The 24,442-nt window shown below is 42.7% G+C and overlaps 2 protein-coding genes across 9 annotated transcripts; one reads left to right on the top strand and one right to left on the bottom strand.

The window, feature by feature from the left end:
* Nucleotides 1-554: 554 nt before the first annotated feature.
* On the top strand, nt 555-8,410 carry atf7ip2 (activating transcription factor 7 interacting protein 2). Of its 5 annotated transcripts, none has more exons than XM_027002758.3 (12): nt 555-679; nt 1,820-1,899; nt 2,450-2,581; nt 2,719-2,805; nt 4,452-4,537; nt 5,648-5,688; nt 5,813-5,871; nt 6,014-6,056; nt 6,169-6,230; nt 6,329-6,359; nt 6,490-6,554; nt 7,334-8,410. In XM_027002758.3, exons 1-12 carry the CDS (start codon nt 667-669, stop codon nt 7,742-7,744), a joined length of 1,110 nt encoding a protein of 369 aa, XP_026858559.2. In that variant the 5' UTR covers nt 555-666; the 3' UTR covers nt 7,745-8,410. The 5 variants fall into 5 exon arrangements, with proteins under 5 accessions (XP_026858559.2, XP_026858557.2, XP_026858556.2 ...); XM_027002756.3 differs by having other exon boundaries at nt 5,636-5,688; nt 6,014-6,050; XM_027002755.3 differs by having other exon boundaries at nt 5,636-5,688.
* On the bottom strand, nt 8,090-24,442 carry emp2 (epithelial membrane protein 2). 4 transcript variants are annotated; one of them, XM_081710893.1, is made up of 5 exons: nt 24,057-24,442; nt 13,031-13,149; nt 12,283-12,382; nt 11,923-12,063; nt 8,090-9,476 (listed from the first exon to the last, which is right to left on the bottom strand). In XM_081710893.1, the coding sequence occupies exons 2-5, from the start codon at nt 13,106-13,108 to the stop codon at nt 9,310-9,312; spliced, it is 486 nt and encodes a 161-aa protein (XP_081567019.1). In that variant the 5' UTR covers nt 13,109-13,149; nt 24,057-24,442; the 3' UTR covers nt 8,090-9,309. The 4 variants fall into 4 exon arrangements, with proteins under 4 accessions (XP_081567019.1, XP_026858563.2, XP_026858562.2 ...); XM_027002762.3 differs by having other exon boundaries at nt 24,053-24,441; XM_027002761.3 differs by lacking the exon at nt 24,057-24,442 and adding an exon at nt 23,463-23,641.

Genomic DNA, 24,442 nt, shown 5'->3' with positions numbered 1-24,442 from the left:
GACTCTAGAATCACCACTGCCCAGTGGTACTTACACAGGTGCATTACAACCACGGATTTTTAATCCTCTGAAGGATAAAGAACTTTAAAGGAGCAATAAGTCATTTTCCACTTATTCTTCTTTATGTTATGAAAGAGGTATTATACTAACACTATAGTTGCCTGGATGATTCCAATATTCTGTGGAGGACCTGCTCTATTGACCATAAGATTGCTCATTTGAGAACTACAAAGCAATCTAATTTGTAATCCCACAAGTTGCACTTTATTACATTTACGGCATTTAGATGATGCTTTTATCCAAAGCGACTTACAGTTATGACTGAGAATAACTTGAGCAATTGAAGGTTAAGGGTCTTGCTTGGGGACCCCACAGTCGCAACTTGGCAGTGGTGGGGCTTGAACCGGTAACCTATCAACTACAAGTCGGAATGCAAAAATAAGAAATAATCCCTCATAAATATTGTTTGCCACTTTTGGTGCAAACCTATTGCTTTAAATTAAAGATGTAAAACAATTCACGTGTGAAACTATCCAATGAAACGAACGCCGAGCCCCGCCTTTAGTTTCAAACAGTGTGGGGGTTGTCTTGGGTGCTGTAGAGGGTACGGGGAAGAAATCCCGAATTCCCATAAAGCAGTTTGCAGTTAGCATACATATTGTGTTTATGGACGTTTCAGGTGAGCATATTTAATTGACGTAAAGTACAAAGCAGTAGATTCAATGGTTCATCGGACGTGTCGTCACGCATCCTAGCTAGCTAGCTAACTGTGTGCCAGCTAGTTGATGCTAGCTCGAAAGTGCGTTATGATGCGTAACCTTTTACATGTTTTCACTAAACTTAACTGATCAACAACGAATCCTTATAAGCAATATTCTTTGACTCGTGATTTCCAGCCAGGTCGGGGGGAACTTAAAATGTATTGCTGGAGAAGTTGCTGCAGCTAGCAGGCTCCAACTCTGGGGGCACTTGTAGGTTAGTTAATGTTCACAAGAAAATACATTTCCAGCTTTCTAGGTTAGCTTATCTTCGCTAGCTAACCTGCATATTACCATGTTGTAATTGCCTTCGCCTGTTTCATGTGTGAATAGACAGCGAGTCACGTTGTGTTAGATTTCCATCAATGCGTCTCACTAACTAACTAATTCCCTATATGAAGCGCTTTGGTGGGTTGGTCAGTTTATGAATGCGCTATTATTAGCATTGCTAGATAGCTAGCAACCGTAGCTAAGTCACTTTGAGAAGTCAATAGCTGTTTGTATAGCAAACAGGGTAGCTAAAATACTTTGTTGGAAACTCATTTGTATTTTGAATGTACTGTGTGTTTGCATGGTTCCCTCTATATTGTGACTTAGTGATTTTGCTGAAATTTTGTATATTTGTTTATAATGATTTAAAGCAGCGTAATGCTTTAGAACTTGTGACTTTACAAATGTTAGCTGTAGTTTCAAAAACTATCTAGAGCTTTGCTCAATGTATGATCTGCTTGATTATTTCATAAATATGACTGGGTTACTCAGACATCCAAGGTTTCAGTATCAGTATATTTGCTTGTATATTCTCCTGTTGGTTACTGAAGCTTTGTCACAGTCTGTGAAAATTTAGATTTGAATTTAGTTCTTTCCTATTTCACCCAGTACCATCAAATGAATTGGGCTGAATGGAGTTATTAATAAGCTTGGACTAACCATAAAGCAGTGCACCTATTTATGTGGCCTGTGTTCAAATACAACATGCGTCTCAGAATGTTTTGTAAAGGAAGAAGAACTAACAATTGGCCTAACACGTTTTTCCTTTCTTCACAATTGCATACTTACAGGCATGAAAAGGAGAAGGTCTGAGAGTGAACAGTTCGAGTCCAATACATTGCCCATGCCTCCGACGCTTTCTAAAGATGAGGTAAAGTTGGCCTTTAATGACTTATCTTGAGTTTAACCGACTTCTCCAAGAAGGACATTCTGTTTCTTTCCGTTGCCGTGGGCTCAGAATGGGCCTTATTTAGGTATATCTGCCACACTGCTACAGGTTTTGCCTGGCAGATTTTGTAGTACCTCTGATAAATGAGCTTCTTATACACTGACCTGGGGGTCAGATTTCCTACAGTCATTTACAAATTGTCATACCTGCATCTTTTAGATGTCAGATTGGTCTAGAAAAAGCAAAAATGCATATTGGTGGACTGGACCTAAGATGCATTTGTACTTCTGTTGCAAATTATTGTATAATTTCAGTCAGTCTAAAGAAAATGTTTACATGGTATATAATAAACATTGGGCAATGTATGCTATGTTTTATAACTACTAACTTTTTGTTTGTCTTATTAAGCATTACGCAAATAATCCCATCAGGGGACCAGTGATTAAAGGCATAGGGGGTCTGCAGATGGACTACAGTCTATAAGATTGTGAATGTATATAATGACTCTGGCAGTGCTGACCTGTAATTACAGGTTCAAAGGATGGTCTCCCAAGAGGTGCAATCTGCAATTGAACAGTCCGACAAAATGATGAAAGCTCTGATGGAACGAATTCAGGAGATAGATGGTGAACCCAGATATAGCACAAGAATAAAAAAACTAGAAGTATGTGCATGTACAGCAAATGAAGAAAATACAATTGCAATTATTAAAAAAAAACAACAACAACAACATTTCTTGAATTGACCATGATGTTTATTTTACACTACCGCAGTATGATGTTTGTGATTTCCTCTTTCCAGGCACATGTGAAGAAAGTGAAACGAAGAGGCGATGCTGTCTTTGCCTACATACGACAACGTGGCACTTCGGAGTTCTCCCAGGATCAGGTACAGTGTGATGTCATACTGTAATGCTGGACGTATAACGCAACATTAAATGCCTTCTTATGTATTTTATGCAATAAGGATGTTGTATGCAGTACTGTAATCACATGTCACAATGCATATATGAGATTTAAAAAAGCAGAAACGTTTGAGAAGAATTTCAGAGGTGATTAGAATTTTCCACTTGCAGTACTTTGGTCTCAATCTTCTGCAAACATGTCACCAAAAAACCCCAAAAAAACAAAACATAACCATGTGATGACATCAAGAAACGTCAGCAGTCATCATGTCTGTTTGAACATTTCACTTTTCGCTTGTTCCATCTTAGGAATACGAAGCTTGCAAGAGGCCTGTTAAAGCAGTCTTTACACATGCGTCATGTGACCACAAAATGTATTTATGATGTCGAGTAGGGCAGCAGCATTGAGGCAAGAAGGAGAAATAATTTACCCTATAGAACGCAAGGGCAGGTGGATTGGGCAGTGGAGATTTAGGCCAAATCCCATCTCTTATTTTCACCCCTATCGCTTGTTTCAGAGTGTTCTCTTTACCTTTGGAAGTGAGTTATGTGAGTTGGTGGATGAAAACTTTCCCTACGAAATAGGAGAACCCTTACACAAATAATCCCAATAGTGATATGGCATCAGTAGTTATCGATGGCTTTTACATAAACAGACTCTGACTTTTTTTCACCGGGCATTTCCAATCTGGCTGCAGAGCTTATCTGCAGTGAGATCTCTTGGGTGGGCTATAGGCATCCTTTTGCGGTTGCCTGCAGTTCAATTTCATGCATCAATCGGCCACCAAATAAAAAAAGAACACTGCTTTATTACCAGGCCACTAGCGGTGCAACCCTGCCAGTCTGCACTGATATTAGAGGAGTGATAAAGTTCAGCAACCTCACTGCTGGACTTTGGTTACATTTTGAGCATCATATGCCTTCAAAGGTAGAGAGAATTTGATGTCAAAATGTGAGATTGTCATGAACAAATCAGCAATACCGATGTAACGTAATATAACTAGCTAGCTACCAACCAAGATGTTGGAATAGTAAGATAATATAATGGTTAGCGTAATTTTTACATTTGAGTTAACCGAGAAGATATCTTTCTTCTTGCCGGTGAGTCACAAGACATTCTGGGAAATTTCTCATAACACACTGTTTCGAGTGTGCCTCGGAAAAACCTCCATTTGGATGGCAGTGCAGCCTTAACGGTTCACCCTACTCTTCTATCCCAACAACGGGACACCCTCCCACTAGGTGTGAACGCACAAAATGGAGGGGGTAGGGCTAACTCCAAGGGGCGAAAGGGGGTCTGCATCAAGCTAAACTTTCTGAAGCTTTCTGAGTGTTTTGAGAAAGATTAGTGTTAGACCGACAGATTATATTCTTGCACTGTAAAAGGTTTTTTGTTTGTTTGTTTGTTTGTTTTTATTTAATGGAGCAGTCTGTTTTTAATCTCAGATAACGTCATTATTGTCTGGGCTTTTGGCTCCCTGACTTTCTACCTGTGGAATGCGCTATGGTATCGTTCACCACAGTTTAATGTGTGTGTGTGTGTGTGTGTGTGTGTGTGTGTGTGTGTGTGTGTGTGTGTGTGTGTGTGTGTGTGTGTGTGTGTGTGTGTGTGTGTGTGTGTGTGTGACAGCAACAATCACTTGCTTCAAAATTTGGCACTTCCACTGGTCCAGCTCAGACTCTGGGCTCTGTAACCAAGACAACAAACCTAAACAGGTATACCCTTTTTGTCTGCTTTTTGTGTTTTGTTCACATCACATCTCATAAATGCTGCTAGAACTGCTTTCTTCTAGTTACAGGTTTAGTGACATCAGTATCCGACTCTGCACAGAAGTACTCTGTTTGTAAAAACACATGCCATTAAGCATTTCTACAGCAGGTGCCCGTTGTCCAGTTTATGCTCAGTTGTATACATATATACAGCAGTCATGTTGATGCGCTTCATCTGATAATTGAGAAACAGTAAACAGAACCTCTGCTTTAAAATGCACTCTGTCTAATAATATTTCCTAACAATAGTATGATTTTTTTTTTAGCAGTGTAGTTATTTTGATGTCTGTGGCAAACAAAATGCTGCTTTAACGTAGCCACCATGTGAGCTAAACAACAAAACAAGAAATGTCTGTGGCACCTCCACCGAGTGTCGTGTCAGCCTGCTGTTTAGCCCAGCACGTGTGAGCTGTGCTAATGCAGCACTAGCTCCAGACTGCAGGCCTGCATCCTGCAGACTCTTTAAAACCAGAGGCTGAGCATATGCCGCATCATCTTCCTCCGGTTTTATGCCTGCTCCTCCTCCAACGCCTTCCATCACTTGTTTGATTCACTGTAAAGGTGTTGATTTTGTTCCAGGCTTTGTGTGAGGAAGGGGTGGGGATTGGGGCGGGTTGTGCGCTTGAGGGCTTGTGTGCCCGATGCAAGATGCAGATTAAAGCGCAATCTGTTAATTATGATGCTTTTGTGCAATTAGTAAATGGGTACTTGGTTTACTTTGCTTGTGTCTTGAGGAATGGTCAAGGGGAGGGTGCTAATTCAGAACTGGCGCATGCCAAGTTAACAAGATTGACATGTAGCCATTATGTTCTTTTGTATGTGTGCACCATGTGTGCCACCTAGGGGTCATTGGAGAGATTTTTGTTTTGGTCTTGAAATCTTGTGATTGGTGTTAATGAGCAACTCTGATTGTAACACTTTATATGTTCCAGTGAGGTTCGTAATTTTGTGCAGGAGAGAACAGTTTGAGGCATGGTCCACGCATGCATCCAGTTCTGGAGTAGGAGTTTGGTACAGTTGAATGAGTTCATGTTTTTTTCTGAGTTTTGCACACAGCTCTGGAGGGTCTGGCGACAGCACGTCAACGTCATCAACAGGTGTGTCTATAAACAGCAATCATTTGCATCACAGCTGTCAGCTAACATCTTTTGGCTGGTGGTGAGAACGTGCCTTTACCTTGTTGTGATCTGTTGTTTTATTTAAACATTTTTTACATCATAGAGCTTGACTCTGAGGGGGGCACAGTGAGAAAACCCAAAGAAGGCTTCTGGCAGAGTTTGGTAGCGTTCTGGTTGCACTTTTGCTAGATTTCTTTCTGTGAGCTGTATGTCTCCTTTGTTTGTTTACTTATTTATAACAATGGAGTGCTGTCTATCTTAATTTCTTACTGTCTCCTCCGACTTTGTTGTTTTTTCCTGCCAGCGCTCCAAGAAGCAGATAGTTGACTTGACGGATGAAGGTGAAGGTACTACATGTCAGGAAATTAATTAAAAAAAACACTTTCCACTGCAGCTTCACTTGTGTGTTCACCTGAGAAACTGTGGCGCTTTCATGGGTGTATACATTTTCTGTTGCAGCCTGCAGACGGAATAAGAAAACACACGCTGATTGCCCTCCTACAAAACAAACATCAGCGCAGGTATGCTTTATGTTTACTTATTTCTGACCTTGACATTAGCATTAAGGTTGTTATTTTTCCTAATTTCTCTGTATCCCCCGTCTCCATTATCCTTGCAGAAAGATATGGATACCAGTTTCTCTCCACTTGGTACTACTCTGAATTTGTTTGTATTTTTATTTTATATATGTATATATATATGGATTGCATATCTAGTAATTTTTCCAAAAAGTATCTTTCTATACCCAGTGCCAAATGAGTGCTTCTCTTGTATGTTTAGAGCAGCCAAAGAGCCCTTGTCTTGCTGTTGTGAAGAACAGGAGTCCGGAGGCACAAGGGGTGCAGGTAAACAGCCTTGCCTTATCTGTTGCCTCCTCACACCAGGGGGGCTTTGGGCTGGCTTTCCCAATGCATTTCACACATGGTTCCACACAGTTTTAGTAACAGAATCAGATTGGGTGATGACTTTGATGTGATGCAGTCACAACTTGTTCCCTTCAGAAGTACTAGGAATTTGTACATGCTGATGACTACAGTAAATCAAGTATCTTCAAAATCAAGGGCATCAGAAGGATGGGCAAGTTGCTGTCATTTTGAACACACACTAAGAAAATTGCTAAGAAGACTGCTAAAGGAGAGTAGATGGTTTTGAGTTCAGTTTCTTTCCAAGATTTGTTTGTAGCCACATGGAGGGGGAAAAAGTGAGCATTACTTCACGATGTTAAAATGCAAGTTCTAAGTTTGGTGAAAGGATGTGTGCTAATTATACTTTGAAGCAGTTTTATTGGCCCAAATTTGGAAACGAGGCTCAATTTTCCCACCATTCTGCCTAAACCTTCCTCAAATTTGCCCACCCACAATGGCCATGATAAGTTGCTCCACCCTTTTAATTCACCTCATCAGCTAATTGTGGGCAGTTTAATGAAGTGATGATTTCATTGTGTAACAGTTGAGAAAAAAACTATGCTGCACAGGACAGTGGCACTACAGAGCAGCAAAACTCTAGCTTTTGTATGACTTCGTGCGGTTTGATTAGATGTTGAATATCTGTAAATCCTCGGCGATCCAAAAGACTTGACACTTAATGTGAAGCTGACCCATTTTGTGGACGTTGTGTGATGCAGTTTCAACAGACCGACCTGTGGACGCAGCTTCCTCCGTTCCCGGATACTCCGTTTCCCCAGCAGCTGCCTGTCGTGGCGGCCACAAAGAACATGCCCCAGAAGCCTGTGGTGAAGGTGGCTCGCATCACCAATCCGCAAAGCATAGCCCTCCTGTGGAACGTGGAGGAGGAAGACCCGCACGCTGCCGACATGGACTGCTACTACATATACGTGACCCAGCAGCACAGCGACGGTACCTTTTCCAAGTGGAAGACCATGGGAGTGGTGAAAGCCATTCCCCTGCCCATGGCGTGCCGGGTGTCCGACCATTCAGGCGGAAAGACGCTCAGCTTCATCCTAGTAGGGAAGGATATCTACGGCCGCTACGGGCCGTACAGCGACGTGCAGACTGTCTTAGGTGGGAAAACATGACTCTTCTTGTCCGTGACCCCTCAGCATTTAGTATCTTAACAGCTGGCTCTATAAATTTTAAAGTTACTGCCCTTGTTTAGTCAGATTAGTGGTTGGAGCGCAAATCTGGAAGGTAGCGGACCCCCCCCCCCCCCCATGAACTGGGGGGTTGGGGGATCTTTTCTATGATTTTGTACAAAATCAGGTAATGTAACAAATGTTATCAATAAAATGTAATAAATGTTTACTTATTTAGATTTGGAACCTGGAAATTCAGTTCATGTAGACAAAAGTAAAACATTAGTTGCCATTGTACGAACTTGAAATGGATGGGTGAAGTAAAAGTAAAGTAATGGCCTGGAAAAGTTACAAGTAGTTGATCTTTAATGTAAAATACATTTGAATGACTTAAAAAAACAAGCAAAACATTTAGCCCTTGATTGGGGTCAGTCAGTGGAAACATAGGCAACTATAGGCATCAGACACAGCGCACGAGCGTCCAAACAAAAAGCTGCCAATGTGATTTCATTCAAATTTTAAAAACCTTGAGTAATATCCAATGAGATCACTTCATATGGAAACAATGTAAGGAAAGGGTTCAAGCTTGTAAAAATAATACTTCATTACCAAAATGAACAGCAATGTATTTGGTCTACATAAATACAGATCAATTTAATCTTTTCTCAATTCTTTGATTCAGTTGCCTATTATTCCTCACATGAGACAAAGACCAACAAAACAAAATAACCAAATATTATGAAATGTGGCTTTGGTCTGTTTCATTTGCGATTTTCAAACGCAAATTCTCTTCTCCACTTTAAGCTCATTTCAAGTCTTTACTACTATTCATTAAAGAACTACATTTTATATTTGATTTTAATATCGATGGTAAGCTAAATGCAGGTAAAAAATTAATAAAACATGCAGTATGACTAGGTTTTTTTTTGTTTTTTTATTAATACCAACGTTTACAAAAAAAATAGCATAATGAACACAAGCTGCTATAATCGATCTATTCAGCTTCAAGTATGATGCTCTTAGCAAATTGGCAGTACATTTTAGCATGACCACTTTTCTGCCTTCCATATTCAGTTAAGGCTGAGTCAGACAATGGTCCAGCAGGACGTCCAGCCAAGTGCCACCAAGCCAGATTTCACATGGTGGTTTTATGAAGGAGTCAAGCCAAAATAGTAGTTTTTGGTATAATATTGACTTAAAATGTCACTTGTGTTCTTTTATTTATTTAGTTATTTTTCCTGTTTATTTTCAACTTGGATTCAGTCCCATTTAACTTCCCCAGCATAACTCCACAAACATTTTCAATAGAGGAAACAAAATGGCCTTTTACACAAAAGGTTAAGACGGATTTGGTACATCGTTTCAAAGAAAGAACAGTTAATTTCCAGTATTCTATGGTTAATATCAAGAATGTATTATTTAATTATCTTTTATCTCTCTTATTTTCTGTAATCTTACATTATGGCATGTATTTGAACTGCACATCTAAAAACAAACCAAACAAAAAAGTATATTTACAAAAACTAAGGCTAAGGCTGGGCCTGGTGAGGTCGGGGCGTTGTGAGCATCTACTTGCGTTTCCGCAGCACTAGATACATCAGGCCACTGATGAGGGTCATGGGGACGGCCACCCAGGCCACCACGAACGCGTAGCCGTACTCCCCGTTTGTTTGTTTACTGTCGATGGACTCGTGCTGGGCCGTGTAGATGGACGCGCCGATCAGCACACACAGGCCTGGAGATGGTGATACACAGAAAGGGGTTAAAGCTGTGCAGTACGGGCCGAGTGTAGTATTGCATTTATGTCGAGGTGAGGTTGAAATTGAGTTTTAAAAAAATCACTTTTGTCACACGAGAGAGTGAAAATCTTGTGCGTAGCCTCTTGCACCAGTGCCGTATTAAATACACAAACTCATCGTACTCGCTGTACACATTGCCGTAAACTGATCATGCGGTCACCCACCATGTGACCACCGTGCAGTGATCACATGGTCACACATCATACACTGACATACAGTACACACACATGTCCTGATCAGAGCAGATCAAGTATATCAAGTAATGCAGTGTGCTGTGAGCTGATGTATATTACTGTATATGCTACTGTACAGGGCAGAAGCAATAAAGTACAGACTGACCAGGGTTCATATGGGGGTAAGCGTGGGTTGTCCAGGTGAGTTCTAAGTGGTTGTGAGAGAGCAGGCCACATTTCAACGTAATGAGTGGCTACTGGCCGTTTAGTGGTCCTGAAGAAAGACGCTATCCCAGGACCGTGTGTCAGCAGCGACAGGCTAGCTTGGGTGAGCGGTGTTTCTGCACTTGGTGCATAACTCCAGGAGGGATGGGAGCGCAAACCCAGTGCTGCGTTTAGCAACTCCTGCGGGGCTGTGTGGTTCCTGCCAGAATTGCTGAATCAGGATGGATAAAGATGCTTCCAATAGTACACATGTAAAATGAGTCAAGACCTTTTACTGTCATTTCAGCTATATGCAGGTATACAGTGTAGTGTAGGAAATAAATATGAAAATAAGGATATTTTAATATTAACATATAGGGCAACAGCAACAAGCAGATGTCACCGATTACATGTGCAAAGGCTGTACCCTATTGTGATACGTGACATGTTAGATGTGGAAATGTGAATATTGTGAAAATGATCTGAGGACGTGGGTGTTCATACCAGGCCTCCAGCTTTGCAAGGTAGAAAAAGCACCACTGCCTTCTTCACTACACATTTGGTATATTCGGTCCATGTGAGGGTCTCCAGAACATGTACACAGAGAAACTTGGACCCACTCTTGCCATGTAATCCACTTTGATGACAGAGTCATGAGTACACGGGGAGAGGACTGAGTACGCAACCCTGGGGTACTCCTGTATTTAGGGTCAGTGAAGAGGAAACGCTGATGCCCATTCTTACCACCTACTGCCCAACAGCTCAGGATCCAGCCACACAGTAAACGAGGGGCTTGTGGTGCTGAATGCAAAACAGCAGTCTTATGTATGTGTGGTGAGGAGGAGTCGAACGCTCTAGCCAGTTTCTCGAAGCACTTGTGTATGCTCAAAGTAACAGAGTAGCACTAACTTAAACGTTACATTGGTCTTGGGTACGGGAACGATCGTGGCCAGTTTGAAACATGTTAGACAAGGACAAAGACAGAAAATGTCCACAAACACTCTCATCAGCTAATCTGCAGACACTTTTAAGGACATGGCCAGCAATGCACCTGTACCGGTTGCCTTGCAAATTGTTACTTTCTTAAAGGCACTTTGGATTGCCGCTGTGGATGAAAAGTGCTATATATAGAAACCTACCATGCCTTGCCTGAAGGATCTGTTTGTCACCCACATAGACAAAGAGTAAATTCACCTCGTCAGCAGTGAGTGCTCTCTCACAAAGCTTGGTGTGATTTTGCCTCAAAACAAGTGTAAAAAGTGTTTGCCTTGATTTTGGACAAGCTAGTGATGTTAGCAAGTCTGTTATTGTGTTTAGCCTTTGACATACGCTTCTCGTGTTGGTGACATTGAAGTGATTCCAACTTCACCCTGTATTCAGGCTGCTTTTATGATTTTACAGAGGTCATAGCTTTTTTTTTTTTTTTTGGATTGATTTTTGTTGTTCATATTTTTGGTTTTAAAAAGAGCATTTTGAGTGATTTGAGTGTAAATTCTGAAGGGTTTAAACTTATTTTGGGGCACATGTTTTCTGACAAGATCTTGATGCATGTCTGGGAGAGATGCCTGTGCCATCAAAATGCTAAGCCAGTTTAATTGACTGACACATCTGTTGTAAGAAAGTAGCTCACTGCACATTTGCTACATTTTTCCGAACCAATATTAGGCTACAGTAATTAATGAAAAATGATGTGCAGGCCTAGTTGGGGGTAATTATATTTGAATTATCTGCAGTATGTAGTAGAAATTCTGATGAGCATTTTGGCACTGCAAGCCTGAAGCAGAAACATCAGCAAAGGTAATCTAATGGATCTACATGGCATCAAGGGAGAAAACCTAGTAGCATTTGTACCTTGTACATTTTGGCCAACAAAAATTACTGAACAGAGCTGATAATGTAAACCTTGATGCAACTTAATATCCATGTAATTACAATGCTTGGTTAATAGCTATTATCACCAATAATGTTAGTAGCTTTTGGGAGAAGTCTTTACTCTTCAACTTACAAGACAGCAGCTGGATGATGGCGGTGAAGACAAATCTCTCGCCTTGCTTCAGGCGGAAGAGCTGCAGGATGAACACGAAGAAGCCTACACAGCACAAGATGGCGGCCAGTATCATGGTGGCCTGCACCGCCTGGAGGAAGCCTGTTCAGAATGGGGGTCATCATTAGTAGAAGCATCAGATCATTAGCTGTCCTGTCCTTTGGAATTCTTATGCCTGTTAAGCTTATGTCATTGATTTGACTGGACCACATACAGTACATTTTTATGGCTCTTTCAAAAACGTTTGACCTGGCAATCATGACTAGATATATGATATGAAATTATATGATAATATTACTAGGATGCTGTGGTTTAGTTTACCTGCATCTTTGTTGGCACTACCTTCTATAGTTTTACAGGTGACGTTACAGCTGAACCAGAGGTCAGTGTAGAAATTGCCGTCTTTTACAAACCACCAAGCCTAGAAGTGACAGAAACCAATCAGTGATGGCAACTCCCAAAGAAACAGAGTTTTTTAAACTTTTCTTCACAGGTGGGTTTCATTTCTTTATTGAACAAAGTATTGTGTTGTATACAAATATACTGGATCTATCAACCAGATCCACCATAGCTGGGAGAACAAAACATTTTATTACTCACTGACCCATTTGGGTGCATTTTTAAAAAAAAATTATTTATCTTTATTTTTTTCATCTGCATTCCTTTTTTTTGGGGTCTAATTTTCTAACAGCTGATGCAGGGAACGATTGTTACAATGGTGGTACCAAGCTGAACTGCTGACTGATGAGTTTTACAGAAGTGGGAGAAGTATTTTGTTTGGTAATGGGATGTCACAGCTAAAAAAGACCTTGAAGTTGTCATGACCCTGGAAATCTCAACTTGTGCAGTTTTCAGTTCCAACTCTATTATTATTATTATTATTATTAACATTTATATAGCACCTTTCTCAGACTTTAATCCAAGAAAGCTGATCCAGCTAATCAAGGGCAGTTTTGTCTGTACCACTTGCTCCGAGTGCAGCTGAGCACGGTGTTGGTACTGAACTCTGCAGGACAGATCTTCGGAAGGCGGCTTGGACAAGCACGCTGTAGGACAGCAGTGTACTCACATTGTTTATAGTGGATATGAAGAGCAGTATTGCTGAAATGATGTGGAAGAGGACGATGAAGGCCAAAATAACCAGCATGGCTGACACTGGAGCAGGAGGTCCAAAAGCAGAGTGCAGGTCTAAGCAGAGGGAAACAAAAACATCCATATTATTAGACTAGCCATTGCTCAATGATTCATGTCGTGCATGGATTCCAAACCACAGTGCAGCACAGATAAGTGTTTTCCCTCATTCACACCTGCTAAAGAGTGCGAGCCTGATGATTAACTGACGAATTGTGTCAGCGGAGGGCTGTAACACTCCAGGGCTCGATTTGCACTCCTCTGCTCCACACCCCTTCAATTCTTAAAGACAGCTGTTTTCACAAGGGTCATGCCTTGCTTTGAACTCTTGACCTTCAGAATGCTTCCATATTCACTACAGGCAGCTTTTCTTTTGGCTCGAGAAAAACACTCCTTCCACCTCTCAGAAATGTTTCGTCTCCAACAGCATGCCACAAACTAATCCTCTACAAATTCAAATTCTCTAGTGCTTACACCCATTGCCTGAGGCCTCATCGCATTGAGAGTTATGCAGCAGCCAAACACAAAAACAGGAGTCATCATCTTAGCCCTCCAGAGCACCCGCGACCTCTCAGAACACTGCTGTGCACTTTGAGTCCTGCACGGCAGAGGAGGGGAGCTGTGGAGCATGTGGACCGCGATGATCCGCAGCGGAACCAATGAGCTAATGCTGTGGCAGGGGCCCTAGCTCTGAGCTCACATCTGAGGCCCCATTCAGAGGAGGATTTGGAAGCTAAAGGGGCAGAGCCTCGGGGGCTGCACCCCAGAGCCTGACACAGCCTAGCAGGCTGATGGCATCATGTGCGGGAGGGGGGCTCATGTCCACAAAGCAAATTCAGATAGTCCGTCCAAGTGCAAACCTGCGTCAGTTTGGGTTCTTACCTAGAAGCCTTCTTTTTCTAATATTTAACCTCACAGAAAATATGAGGGGTTCCTTTAAACCTTCTCTTCCCAGGGCTAAATTGTGCTCCCTAAAGCATGAACAACAAAATACATTTGGCTCTGAGCTGAAGAAAAATGCTGACATTGTCTGACAGACAATGAGCAACAGTTCAGCTCCGCACCAAAGTGGAGTCAGAGCTTATTTAAGAAATTCCTTTCTCTAGGTTTCCAATAGTATGTTGAATAAATACAGAAGTGGTGTGAGCTCTTGCTCTACTTATATTTAGTTGTTAAGAATGTTGCAAAATCCATTGACGCACTTACAAAGAGTTCCCATGAAAGCCCATGAAGAGGTCCGCAGCAAAAAACACTCCACTTTTATCATTAAATGCCATCGTGTTTGTAATGATGACAGATTCCTCCTGTAGGTATATAATGAGACTAGGTGTGGTGGATGAGTGCTGTCCATGATGTAAGCATGTTGTCAGCCTACACCCTTTCTAATTTGTGGTACCTATAATAGCTTAGGTCCCTCCTTAGAATATTAAAAACATAATTCTAAATAATCTCTATTAAAATGTTGGTCCATGTGACAGACCTGCCCACTGTAAGTCACTCTGACTCAGAAGTCCTGCTCTGTTTTAAGTAACAGGAGCCCTCAGGTGAACACTTTGTGACTGCTATAAATGGGGAGTGAACGGCAGAATTCATCTTTGCGACCATCTCCAGAGTTTACGGGAGTCTAGAAGCACAGCTGGTCCCTCTACATGAGCCTTGCTGTGGACCAGAACAATAATGTGTTAAGTGAAGACACTGCTGCACCCACTTCACGTTCTGTCCAACCTGATGGCTAAAGCAGGAGCTAAATGTACTACTGGCCATCATACAGGTCCAGTAAATGAATTCTGAAACCCTGAATCAGCAGGCAGGTTGCTGTCTAAAGAATTGCTTGAAAATTAACTGCCATTGAGTCAAGTGTGCTACAGTGAATGGCTGTGGCCATAGTGTAGAACCGCAGAACCCTGGGTTAAACACCAATCAAGATCCACTTCCTGAGGTCAAGATTCTTCTTCAAGCTCTGCCATTTGAGTCATACCATATCCCCTGAACCGAGAATCAGCCTCACTCTTCTTCAAATTTCCAGTTCATCCAATGGAAGAGCTTGCAAAGCCACGATCTCTCACCACAATGGTCGTGGTGAGCCATGGGCATGCTCGCGTTGGCGCACGGGACACGTTTAGAAGGTCTCCAGATACGCCGAGCACTCGGGAGCACACTGCAGCTCTTACAGCCCTCCAGCTCTGGTGAGCTGAAGGATGTGGCCTGTTGCAGCCATCTGACTGGACAGAGCATGAAGGGGGGGCTGCTTAGGCACACCACACCCTTCTCCGGCACATGGTCTAAATTTACCCGGCAGCTGCCGCCTGTAGCTTTACCAAGAAACCGTGGGAGACCTGAGGGGAGGAGCCAAGCAAAATGGAGGGAAAGGAGAGAAAAAAGAACATGCAGGCCAAAATGCAAAATATGCTCTCTATGAGTCTTAGTAGAACTACGGGAGTTATCTGACAACTGATCTCTGAGATTTCTTTCCAGGTGGATTTCACCTTGTTCAAGTTCAAGTTCAAGTTCGGTTTATTCGTCACATACATAGTCATACACAGTATAACGCGCAGTGAAATGGTGGAGAGTGCTCTGTCCAAACTGAGAAAGAGAAACAGGGGTGCATAGAGAAAAATATATATATGCAGATAAATATATATATTCTATGTACCTTGTGCTGGGTCCAGAGGTTCAGCTCAACCACTTTAATATGTGAGATGTAAAAAGGGTATTTTTTTGTAATAGCAACTCAAGTCATGACTGAATAGTCAGACAGTTCTTACATGGACAAAATACTGCTCTTGGGATGAATGTGTTCCAAACAAAGAGCAAATAAATAAAGAGCAATTATAATCAATCAGTATCAGGTGAACTTTGTAGTTTTATCTGTACATGCTAAGATATTGCTGGAGGTAGCAACTTTCACTAACACCAGTTTAATATGCAACTAACCCAGATTATTGCTGTCCATTAACTGGAACAGTGATCTAAAATAGCACTAAATGTGGTGTTTTGTGATGTTGATCATGCAGACAACAGAGAGCGAAAAGAAGTGAAGTAGTGTTCCTTATCCTGTCAGGGTCTCCACAGAAGGATTAAGATCAGCTATCAAAAGAAAATTCTGAACGTTACAACTGCTGGACAAGGGCCTCAGAAAATATCACATGCTGTGAAGAAAAAACTTACTGAAACACAATCGTTCCACGTGGGTATGTCGAGAATAAAACAGCCATTTGTGGAGCTCTCTTGTTCAGCGAAGAGCATGAAGTCAGCTCCAGGAATGGCCATACAAAGTTCTGGCTTACGCATCAGCTTCACATGCGGATATACTGCGGATACTGTGCAGCCAAAGGAGCCATTCATACCTAATCCACATCCAGACCGCCTAAATGATTTACATTAGGTACATGTTAAAATGACTCGATGATGTAAGCAACCAGATAAATGCATTCAGATTTGCATGCATTTTACATACGTACACTGTATTAATCACCAAAGTCTTTCACTGGTCTGCATATACATCTGCAATGCAGCTGCGGTAGTTGTAACTGAAAAGTGGGTGGGGGAATTCCATCTTGTATTTCTGTCTTATAATATGAGGCTGGGGGCTCTGGTAAAGTTTATATAGGATATAATATGAAAACCTTCTAGTTTGTCTTGGAAAAACTGCTAGAACAAGGTTGAGTTCAGCGTATGCAATCTTGTGGTGCGATTATGGCCGCCACATTTCCCATTAGGCTCGAGTGTCTACGAAACAAAATGTGCAGATGATCTGGAGTCAGCTCTTTCTAAAGGGAGCCACTATGCCAGCGCTGCATGTCTCTGTGTGTGGACGTGCATGTCAATTCCAAACTACCCTGGTCTTTTCCTGCATGGTGGAAAACGCTGACTCTGGTTTCGGCAGCGTAATGTCTTTCTCTTTTTTCTCATAAAACAAAAGCCGCAGTCTCTGACACGCTTCCGGGTCTGCCGCCTCTAAAAAATGCAGCCCACGGAAGAAATGACAGAGAAGAGGAAAACTCCATCGCTGCTCTCCGCCACTCAGCCTGCCAGACGGGCCAGCACGGACCGGACATTCCGGTTGCCGCTCCGCTCCAGCTCCCACCCAGCGTGCCGTCCCGGCCTCGCCGTTCGCAAGTTCGGCTCCCGGGAACAAGTTCAAGTCTGCGGTGGTAAATGAGAATTGGAATGTAGGGCAATTGCATGATCTTCTGACCACAGGGGCCCTCCAGGAACACACTAGCTATGTACATGTAGGGAATCACTAAGTCTGTGTGTGATCCATGGCCTGTGATAATTATTACTGAGACTGGTTATTACATGATGTCCAGTGTTTTGACAGACCATATATTAAACCATATATCCCCTCTGATATTAAGGCACCATATATATACCGCATCACTGAACTCAGGTTAAAGCCACAAGGCAGGCTGGGTTTAGAAAGGTGTTTGGGGTTTTTTTCCCCCCAGAAAGTTAAAGTCAGAAGATAAAGCTGAGGTGCCAGTGGCAAATCGGTTTAAGAGCCACCAGACACAAACACCTTTCAGAGTGTCCTGCGCCGGTCATCACCCAGCATTTCAAGAGCTCCAGCATCCCTACACACATTGAAGGGAGAGAAAGAGTTTCCCTGCAGAGGAAGCCCATGGAGCAGAGAGAACACCGAATGCTCGAGCACTTAGCGCTCCACGACCTGCAGTCTGGAGCTTCAGCTGGAGGTTCACGGAATGGGTCTGTGCGTTCCTTCCACAAGCCCGGCACAAACCGCCAGTTCAAAATAAACTGAGGAGAAAGTAAGAGGTGGGAAAAGCATGAAATGTTTCAGAGGCCAAACTGAAAGCTGTGTACATCTGCTCTAAATAAGACATTGCAGGACGGCATTGGAGAAGCTGAAGCAGGCCACAAGGCCAGCGCAGTAACCAGTTCACCTGCAGGAAAAGCAGCCTCTGACCCTTCTGACACTGAAAGCACTGATTTAATTAAGATCAGAGCATCCCGACGAACCTGTTTATGCTGTGTCACTTCCATATGGCAGCAGATTCACATTCGTGTCAACTGTCTCACACATTGTTTCCATTTTAATTAAGTCATAAATTAAAGGCAACGAATATTATTTGTCTAGCTGTTTCTCAGTATCATCAGGTAATCATGAAACGTCAAAACGTTCTGTTCTACTCTGTTCATATTTACCGCAGTACTTCTGCCATTACATGTTAGCACCTTATTTGACTGTTATATACACCAATAAACTTATGTGGCTGTTGTCCAGATATGAGATTCATCTTCATAACATGGCAAGCTGCCTGCTATTACTCTCACTTAGTGATGCTTTTGTTTCTTGTCTTCATATTTTCTCTCATAGATTATTGTAGCTACCTTTTGATTATTCCTCCAGCTAAAGTCATTTAACAAAAGTCATTACCAAATTTCCTATAACAAAATCTACTCACATCACCCCTATTCTTAGTGACTTGTACTGGTTACTGGTTGCATCACATATCCAGTATAAAACACTCCTCGCTACCTCCAAAGCCCTACATGGATTTATTTTTAGCATTCTCCTCCATCCCTACAACCACTGTCGTTCTGTCAGATCCTCCATCACTACAACCCCCTTCATTCTTTCAGATCCTCCAACAGCTGCCCACTTACAGTGCCTTACACTAAGCTCTGATCTGTGGGTGGCAGATCTTTAAGTGGTGTAGCACCCAAACTGTGGAATTCTCTACGCCTCCCTCTGTACTTGTACTTGTCTTTCTTTCTTTGAAGTCTCTTCTTATTTCAACAGTATTTCTGTCTTTGTTGCACAGTAAAGCAACCTTATGTTTGTGAAAGGTACCATAATAACAATAACAACAACAACAATAATAATTCATTATTATTATTATTGCAGCACAGCACAATTATGATAACATTCATAACCATATAGTTTTCCCTAGTAAAGGTGAAGGCCCAGACTGAAGTATGCCTGCAGATTATTATAACAAATTTTTATGGTCCTGATGATTAGTGCAAGGAAATGAATCTAAACTAGAGAGGATTCACATGGGCTGCCAGCTTCTTTTATTTGTCTGGCCTCACTGTTCTGCCCTTTATTCGGCCAAAACTTAATATTTGAGAAAATACAAAACCCATAGTTGGCAAGCGGCCAACTCTGAGTTTTACTGCACGGAGACAAAGCAAGTGTGGCTTCAGGGGCTGCCCTTACTAAAAACTTAGACCCCCTCAGTGGAGTCCTGGGAGTGCTACAGAATAAACAGACTGTGAACTGTAAATCGACAAAAAAAAAAGAAGAAGAAATGATCTCCCTGACAAACATGTGAATAAGTCTCACGGCTCAGAGAGAGAAAGCGCCCGGACAAACCGCTGGTCCCGCGCAGCCCTTGAGGAATCGTGTCATGCGTCTCCCACAACGTCCCGAGGGTGACGTCTCCGTCTGAAGCTCTGCTGTTTTGGCGCGGGAGCCTCCTCGTTTTGCAAGGGCCTCGTGTTTTGGCCTGAGGCGCCTGAGCTCCAGCCCAGACACACGAAGGGGGGCGAGCTGAAAGCCCCGAGCGCGCATTTACCAGAGTAAAAATGTTGATCTGGGGAACAGTTTTTGACATTTACCTAGCCCTGAATACAGCTGTATATACTAGTGAGAGATGATCTCAAATCAGTGTTCTTCTAAGATGCCTAAAAAATACGGTCCCTGATCTGGGTGTTGGAGCGCACTTCCTCTCATGGGGTCTGCCATGGCGATTGGCAAGATGGGCATGGCCCAGAGTCACACCAGTGGGCTCTTTCACATCGCATACCGGTGGTGATGGCCCACGGGAGCGACTGAAGATGCCTGCACATAAACGCAGCAGACGCAACGAACCCGTGAGAACCTCAGCCCGGAGTTCTCAGCTTTCATTCACACGCTTGTCAAATCCTCCCCAAGCACTTTGATCTTAAGGCAGACAGAGAGAGAGAGGGAGGCCTCCTCTCCCTCTCGAGAAACAGCCTGTTACTTCAAGTGGACTTAACTGCGGCGTTCCAATCAGGTTTTCCATCTGTGGCGTATTACTCTAACAGGCATTTCGTGCTGCGCCATCCTCATATTTTTGAAGTTCTTCTCTAATACAGGGATTGCAGCTCCGACCAGACTGAGATCTTCAAGCTTCTGGAGACAAACACAAACAGAGGCTGTACAATCCCACCCGGTGTGGCTAACACACATGGGTTTGTTTGTTTAGTCTCGTCATGCAAATAACAGATTGGGTCTCGCATTGCCAACTGCTTATGTTCATACCGCGACTAATGTCTGTCATGTGGTGCAAGTATGCACGTTTGGGTATGCCAGCCCTGAAGTTTATAAACAGAACTGACTAGACCTGCCATTTGCATCTGATTCTCCTTTCTTCTGTGTGTGTGTGTGTGTGTGTGTGTGTGTGTGTGTGTGTGTAAGTATAGGGACTGTGAGATAGAAAAAGGCATATTCCTCAATCCCAGTTAACTCTATGTTTGTTGTCTTGTCTAGAAGACCCCCTCTATCATCCATCCCCCACTGTTCAGGTAAATTCTTCTCTCCTGTCATCGCTGTCTCAGTGTGTGTGTGTGTGTGTGTGTGTGTGTGTGTGTGTGTGTAGGCATACTGTTCTCCATATCTGCCTATCTCTTTCTGTAGTAAGATAAATAACAAGATATCTGCAGTTATCCATAAAGGGACTGTCATCCCCACCAGAGCCAAAAGCTTCAGGAATTTCACCTCTATTTCAAGTTTTTATTCCCCAAATACAATGCTAAGTACTGGCATGCATGGCTTTAAAACAATGCTACCAGATGGAAAATCATACTGCAAAACATTTTCATAGTGACAAACATTCTCCACCTCAGTTATAAGTCGTCCCCCCCCCCCCCACACACACACACACAGCAGTGACTTCCTGCCTCCTTTTCCACAAATGGGTTTCATCAACATTGTTTTTTTCTTTTATTACTGAAAACAAACTAGAAATGGCAAAGGCAGAGCACATGTGTATCAGCAAGAAGCGTTTCCCTCATCCGCTGTGTCCTTGCATTTCACGGCACCGTGCTGTGGAACATGTTCTGCTACTCTGACAGGTCATTTGCTATGCAAAATGCTTCCGAGCTAAAAACCACATGGTGGGTCATTTTATTGTCTCCAACATGACAAGGCACGCTGGCAGGAACCCTTGCGTTTTCTGTGTCCCTTCCTGGCATGGCCCAACCCCTGCTAAGGGCAGCGTGCTTGGCCACTTCGACCTCGTTGCCAGACTTGTGAAACAAAGCAGGTCAGGTCTTGACCGCTGATCTGCAGCACAGATTCTGCTGGGACTGAGAGGTGCAGATAATGACACAGTGCCATAATGGCTTAATTTCCAACTAAACACTGCTACCTCATAAAAAGGTGCCAAACAGAAACATAATACAAACTACTTTTATAACTAAGCCTAATTACCCTGCCCTACTTTACATGAAACATTCATGTTTGAACAACATGTGGTGGTAATAATGATAATGATAATTCACATAGGTTTACCTAAAAGCCATTTCAGCCGATCAGAAATGTTAAAACATCTTCATGATACCTCACCACAAGGAGAAAAATCAAACTTCAAAATGACATGATTGTGGAAATAGTTATCCTACCATTTAACTGGAAAGTTTTGTGGAGCTAGCAGGCAGACCTAATGTGCACTACTTGGTTCCCAAAGGGGCAAGGAAAGTGAACATTTTTTAATCAAAATTTCAGTTTGTTTCACTCTCACCACAGCCATGAACATAAACTCAGAATTTTTTTGAAACCGCTTACTCAGCGGATTACTGGACCAGCTCTGTGTTGTAGAATGGAAAAATAACACGTAGAGGATCCAAAGCGAAATTACACAAGAGGCCCTGGGGATCACATGGCACCCCTATACGTAAATTTCACACAGGACTATAAAGCATTCATTTTAGGAGGCAAAGGTATCAGCCAAGTCGAGCTGAAACTGCAGGGCCTTAGCTGACGCATTTGTTCGGTACAACGAGAGGAATTAGCGGTGTTCCCTCTGAAGGTAGCGACATAAGAACTCTCCAGAGAGGGCGGCACAGTGGGCGTGGGTCTGGGAGAGCCGTCAGAGGAAGACGCAGGGTTAATACTGTACAAACTGCTGATAAGTATACGCATCCACGCCCATACAGCCATACACACCGCACTAGCTCCGCCACCAATCAGCTCTTTTTGCGGATGAACCATAAATCATGACGCAGCTCTGTTTTTATACACCGAGGGGGCTGGGATTAGGGCACCCGGGGTCGGCTGTGTTTGTGTTGCCGTCGAGGAGTGGCCGTACCTCCGGAAATCCACTCCGCGTTGAACTGCTGGGCCTCACGGATACTCCCCGCCCCCAGAACGCCCCAACATACACTCCGGAATGTGCACCACAGCAAATGTGCCAAACACACACACACACACACACCCCTACTTATAGAGATGGGCTCTTTAGATCAAATTCCAGATATGGAAAAAGTAAAACATAAAGTTGTAGTGGAAACCTAGGTGATAGTCAGACCTGCACATCCTTTCAACACACAACCGATCCTTCCGAACAAAATGATACAAATAAGCTATTTTTATACTTCTTGCAACTTCTTTTTGAAACTTTAACATAAACATTGAGGGAAGTAGATCATATATCTAAAAGAGCAATATAAAAATTATGAATTTCAGAGAAAGGTCACGGATTATAGATAAGACGGTTTCATGAATTAAATTGTACCTTAGGAGGTCTATTAATGCCTGACCTTGTAACACATCTGGATCTGTCCCGGATGGAGTTATAGTGTATACAAAGCTGTTCAGTGTCACCAGGGGGCGACGTTCTAGACAAGGTTTTGGGTTGGGAGACTTCTAAAAATTATATTTTTGCAAAGTGGGGTCTGTCTGATTCTATATATCACAATCAAAACAAAGATATTTTACAAAATACCACAAACACACTGTGACTATTGCTATTTTTAAACCTTACAGTTCACAGTGGAGTTTGACTAGTATAAAGTTAACAAAACAAATTGCTTATTGAGTCAATATTGCCTTAAATACGGACGGGGCCAAATCTAACAACCGTTCAAAGGGCTAAAGTCATTCAATCAGCATCATCAAAGGGATTTCTATCAGCACACACGGCGCACACGCGGGAGACAACGCCCCTTTCACTGGAATACGGCTCTACAAGCTTTAATAAGTTGAGTCGTGTCCCTAAAACAGATGGATAATACTAGAATTATACTTTGCGCAGCAATAAAAAAGTTAGTACACTGTATAAGCTAAATCTATTCACACACGTCACTCCTTGCAATTCTACCAACTTCATAAAGTTCCTACACGGGAACCTATTAATTAATGAAACACTTCAACTCACCCTTTTATCGTAGAAAAATAAGTTGTCAAAATACGTCGCTTAACTGAATTAGCAACCAGATGTGGAGACAAACTGACGTTAACGCAAACGTGACTCCAGGCGAAATAGTAGTAGTGAAATGCGAAAAAACAGGTCGCTCCTCCTCTACCAAATCGGTAACTGCCCAGAACTACACTGGGTGTGGTCTGGAACAGAATACCGCTTGTGATGGTGATGGAGCAGGGGAGGAGACGGCTACTAAGTGTTGAAAACGCATTCAAATATTTTCAGTTTTTTTGGGGGTTACTTTTACAAAACGAGTCTTATATCATTATTAATTCGCACTTAAAATGCTGGTCCAATAGTAGAAAATTTACTTATTTAATATATGCTGTCTAATACGAAGTGCATTCTTAAAGAGAACCTTTTTTCAGGCTCACTGGGTGGTTAGGGCTTTCAGTGATCTCAGTTCAGTTCGCCAGTTATCTCGGAAGTTTCTGCTTACGCGCGTTTCAGTGCATCAAGTGAGCCTGAAAGAACATGCGCAAAGGGGAAAGTCTAATATCCTGTTTTTGACTGCAACGGCAGGGAGAAAGGGGCAAGAGATTTACTTGCAAATGAAATTGTTAAATCCCACGGATGCGCTCCAAAGACTCAACAGCCGCTCTGAAATGCTACGGCTGCGCTTCGCGGAACTCCACCGGCGCTGCAGATCACACTCCTTCTCTCTGCCGCGCTCCTATGCTTCCCACACCAGCTGCCGCAAGACTCGCAGACATTACCAAATGTTCCCGTAGAGCGCCAGTAAACGCCCGTCGGTGCTGCGCTTCCGCCGTTTTAAAGGAAAACTGAAAGGCTTTATTGCGTTGTGAAGCGGCGGAGCGTCTGTATCGGCGGGGAGCGTTCCTGTCTGTTCACTTCATCTTGTCTCATCGCATTTGCCTTTTGTATTGCATCCCCAGGTTTTTGGCTCCCTGAGTTTCCCCAGGGTTGAGAGACAC

This window comes from Electrophorus electricus, chromosome 3 (genome assembly GCF_041902795.1).
Source record: "Electrophorus electricus isolate QZ-2024a chromosome 3, ASM4190279v1, whole genome shotgun sequence".
Lineage (NCBI taxonomy): Eukaryota > Metazoa > Chordata > Actinopteri > Gymnotiformes > Gymnotidae > Electrophorus > Electrophorus electricus.
The sequence above is the reverse complement of the archived record's forward strand: the minus strand, read 5'-3'. Positions and strand labels throughout refer to the sequence as shown.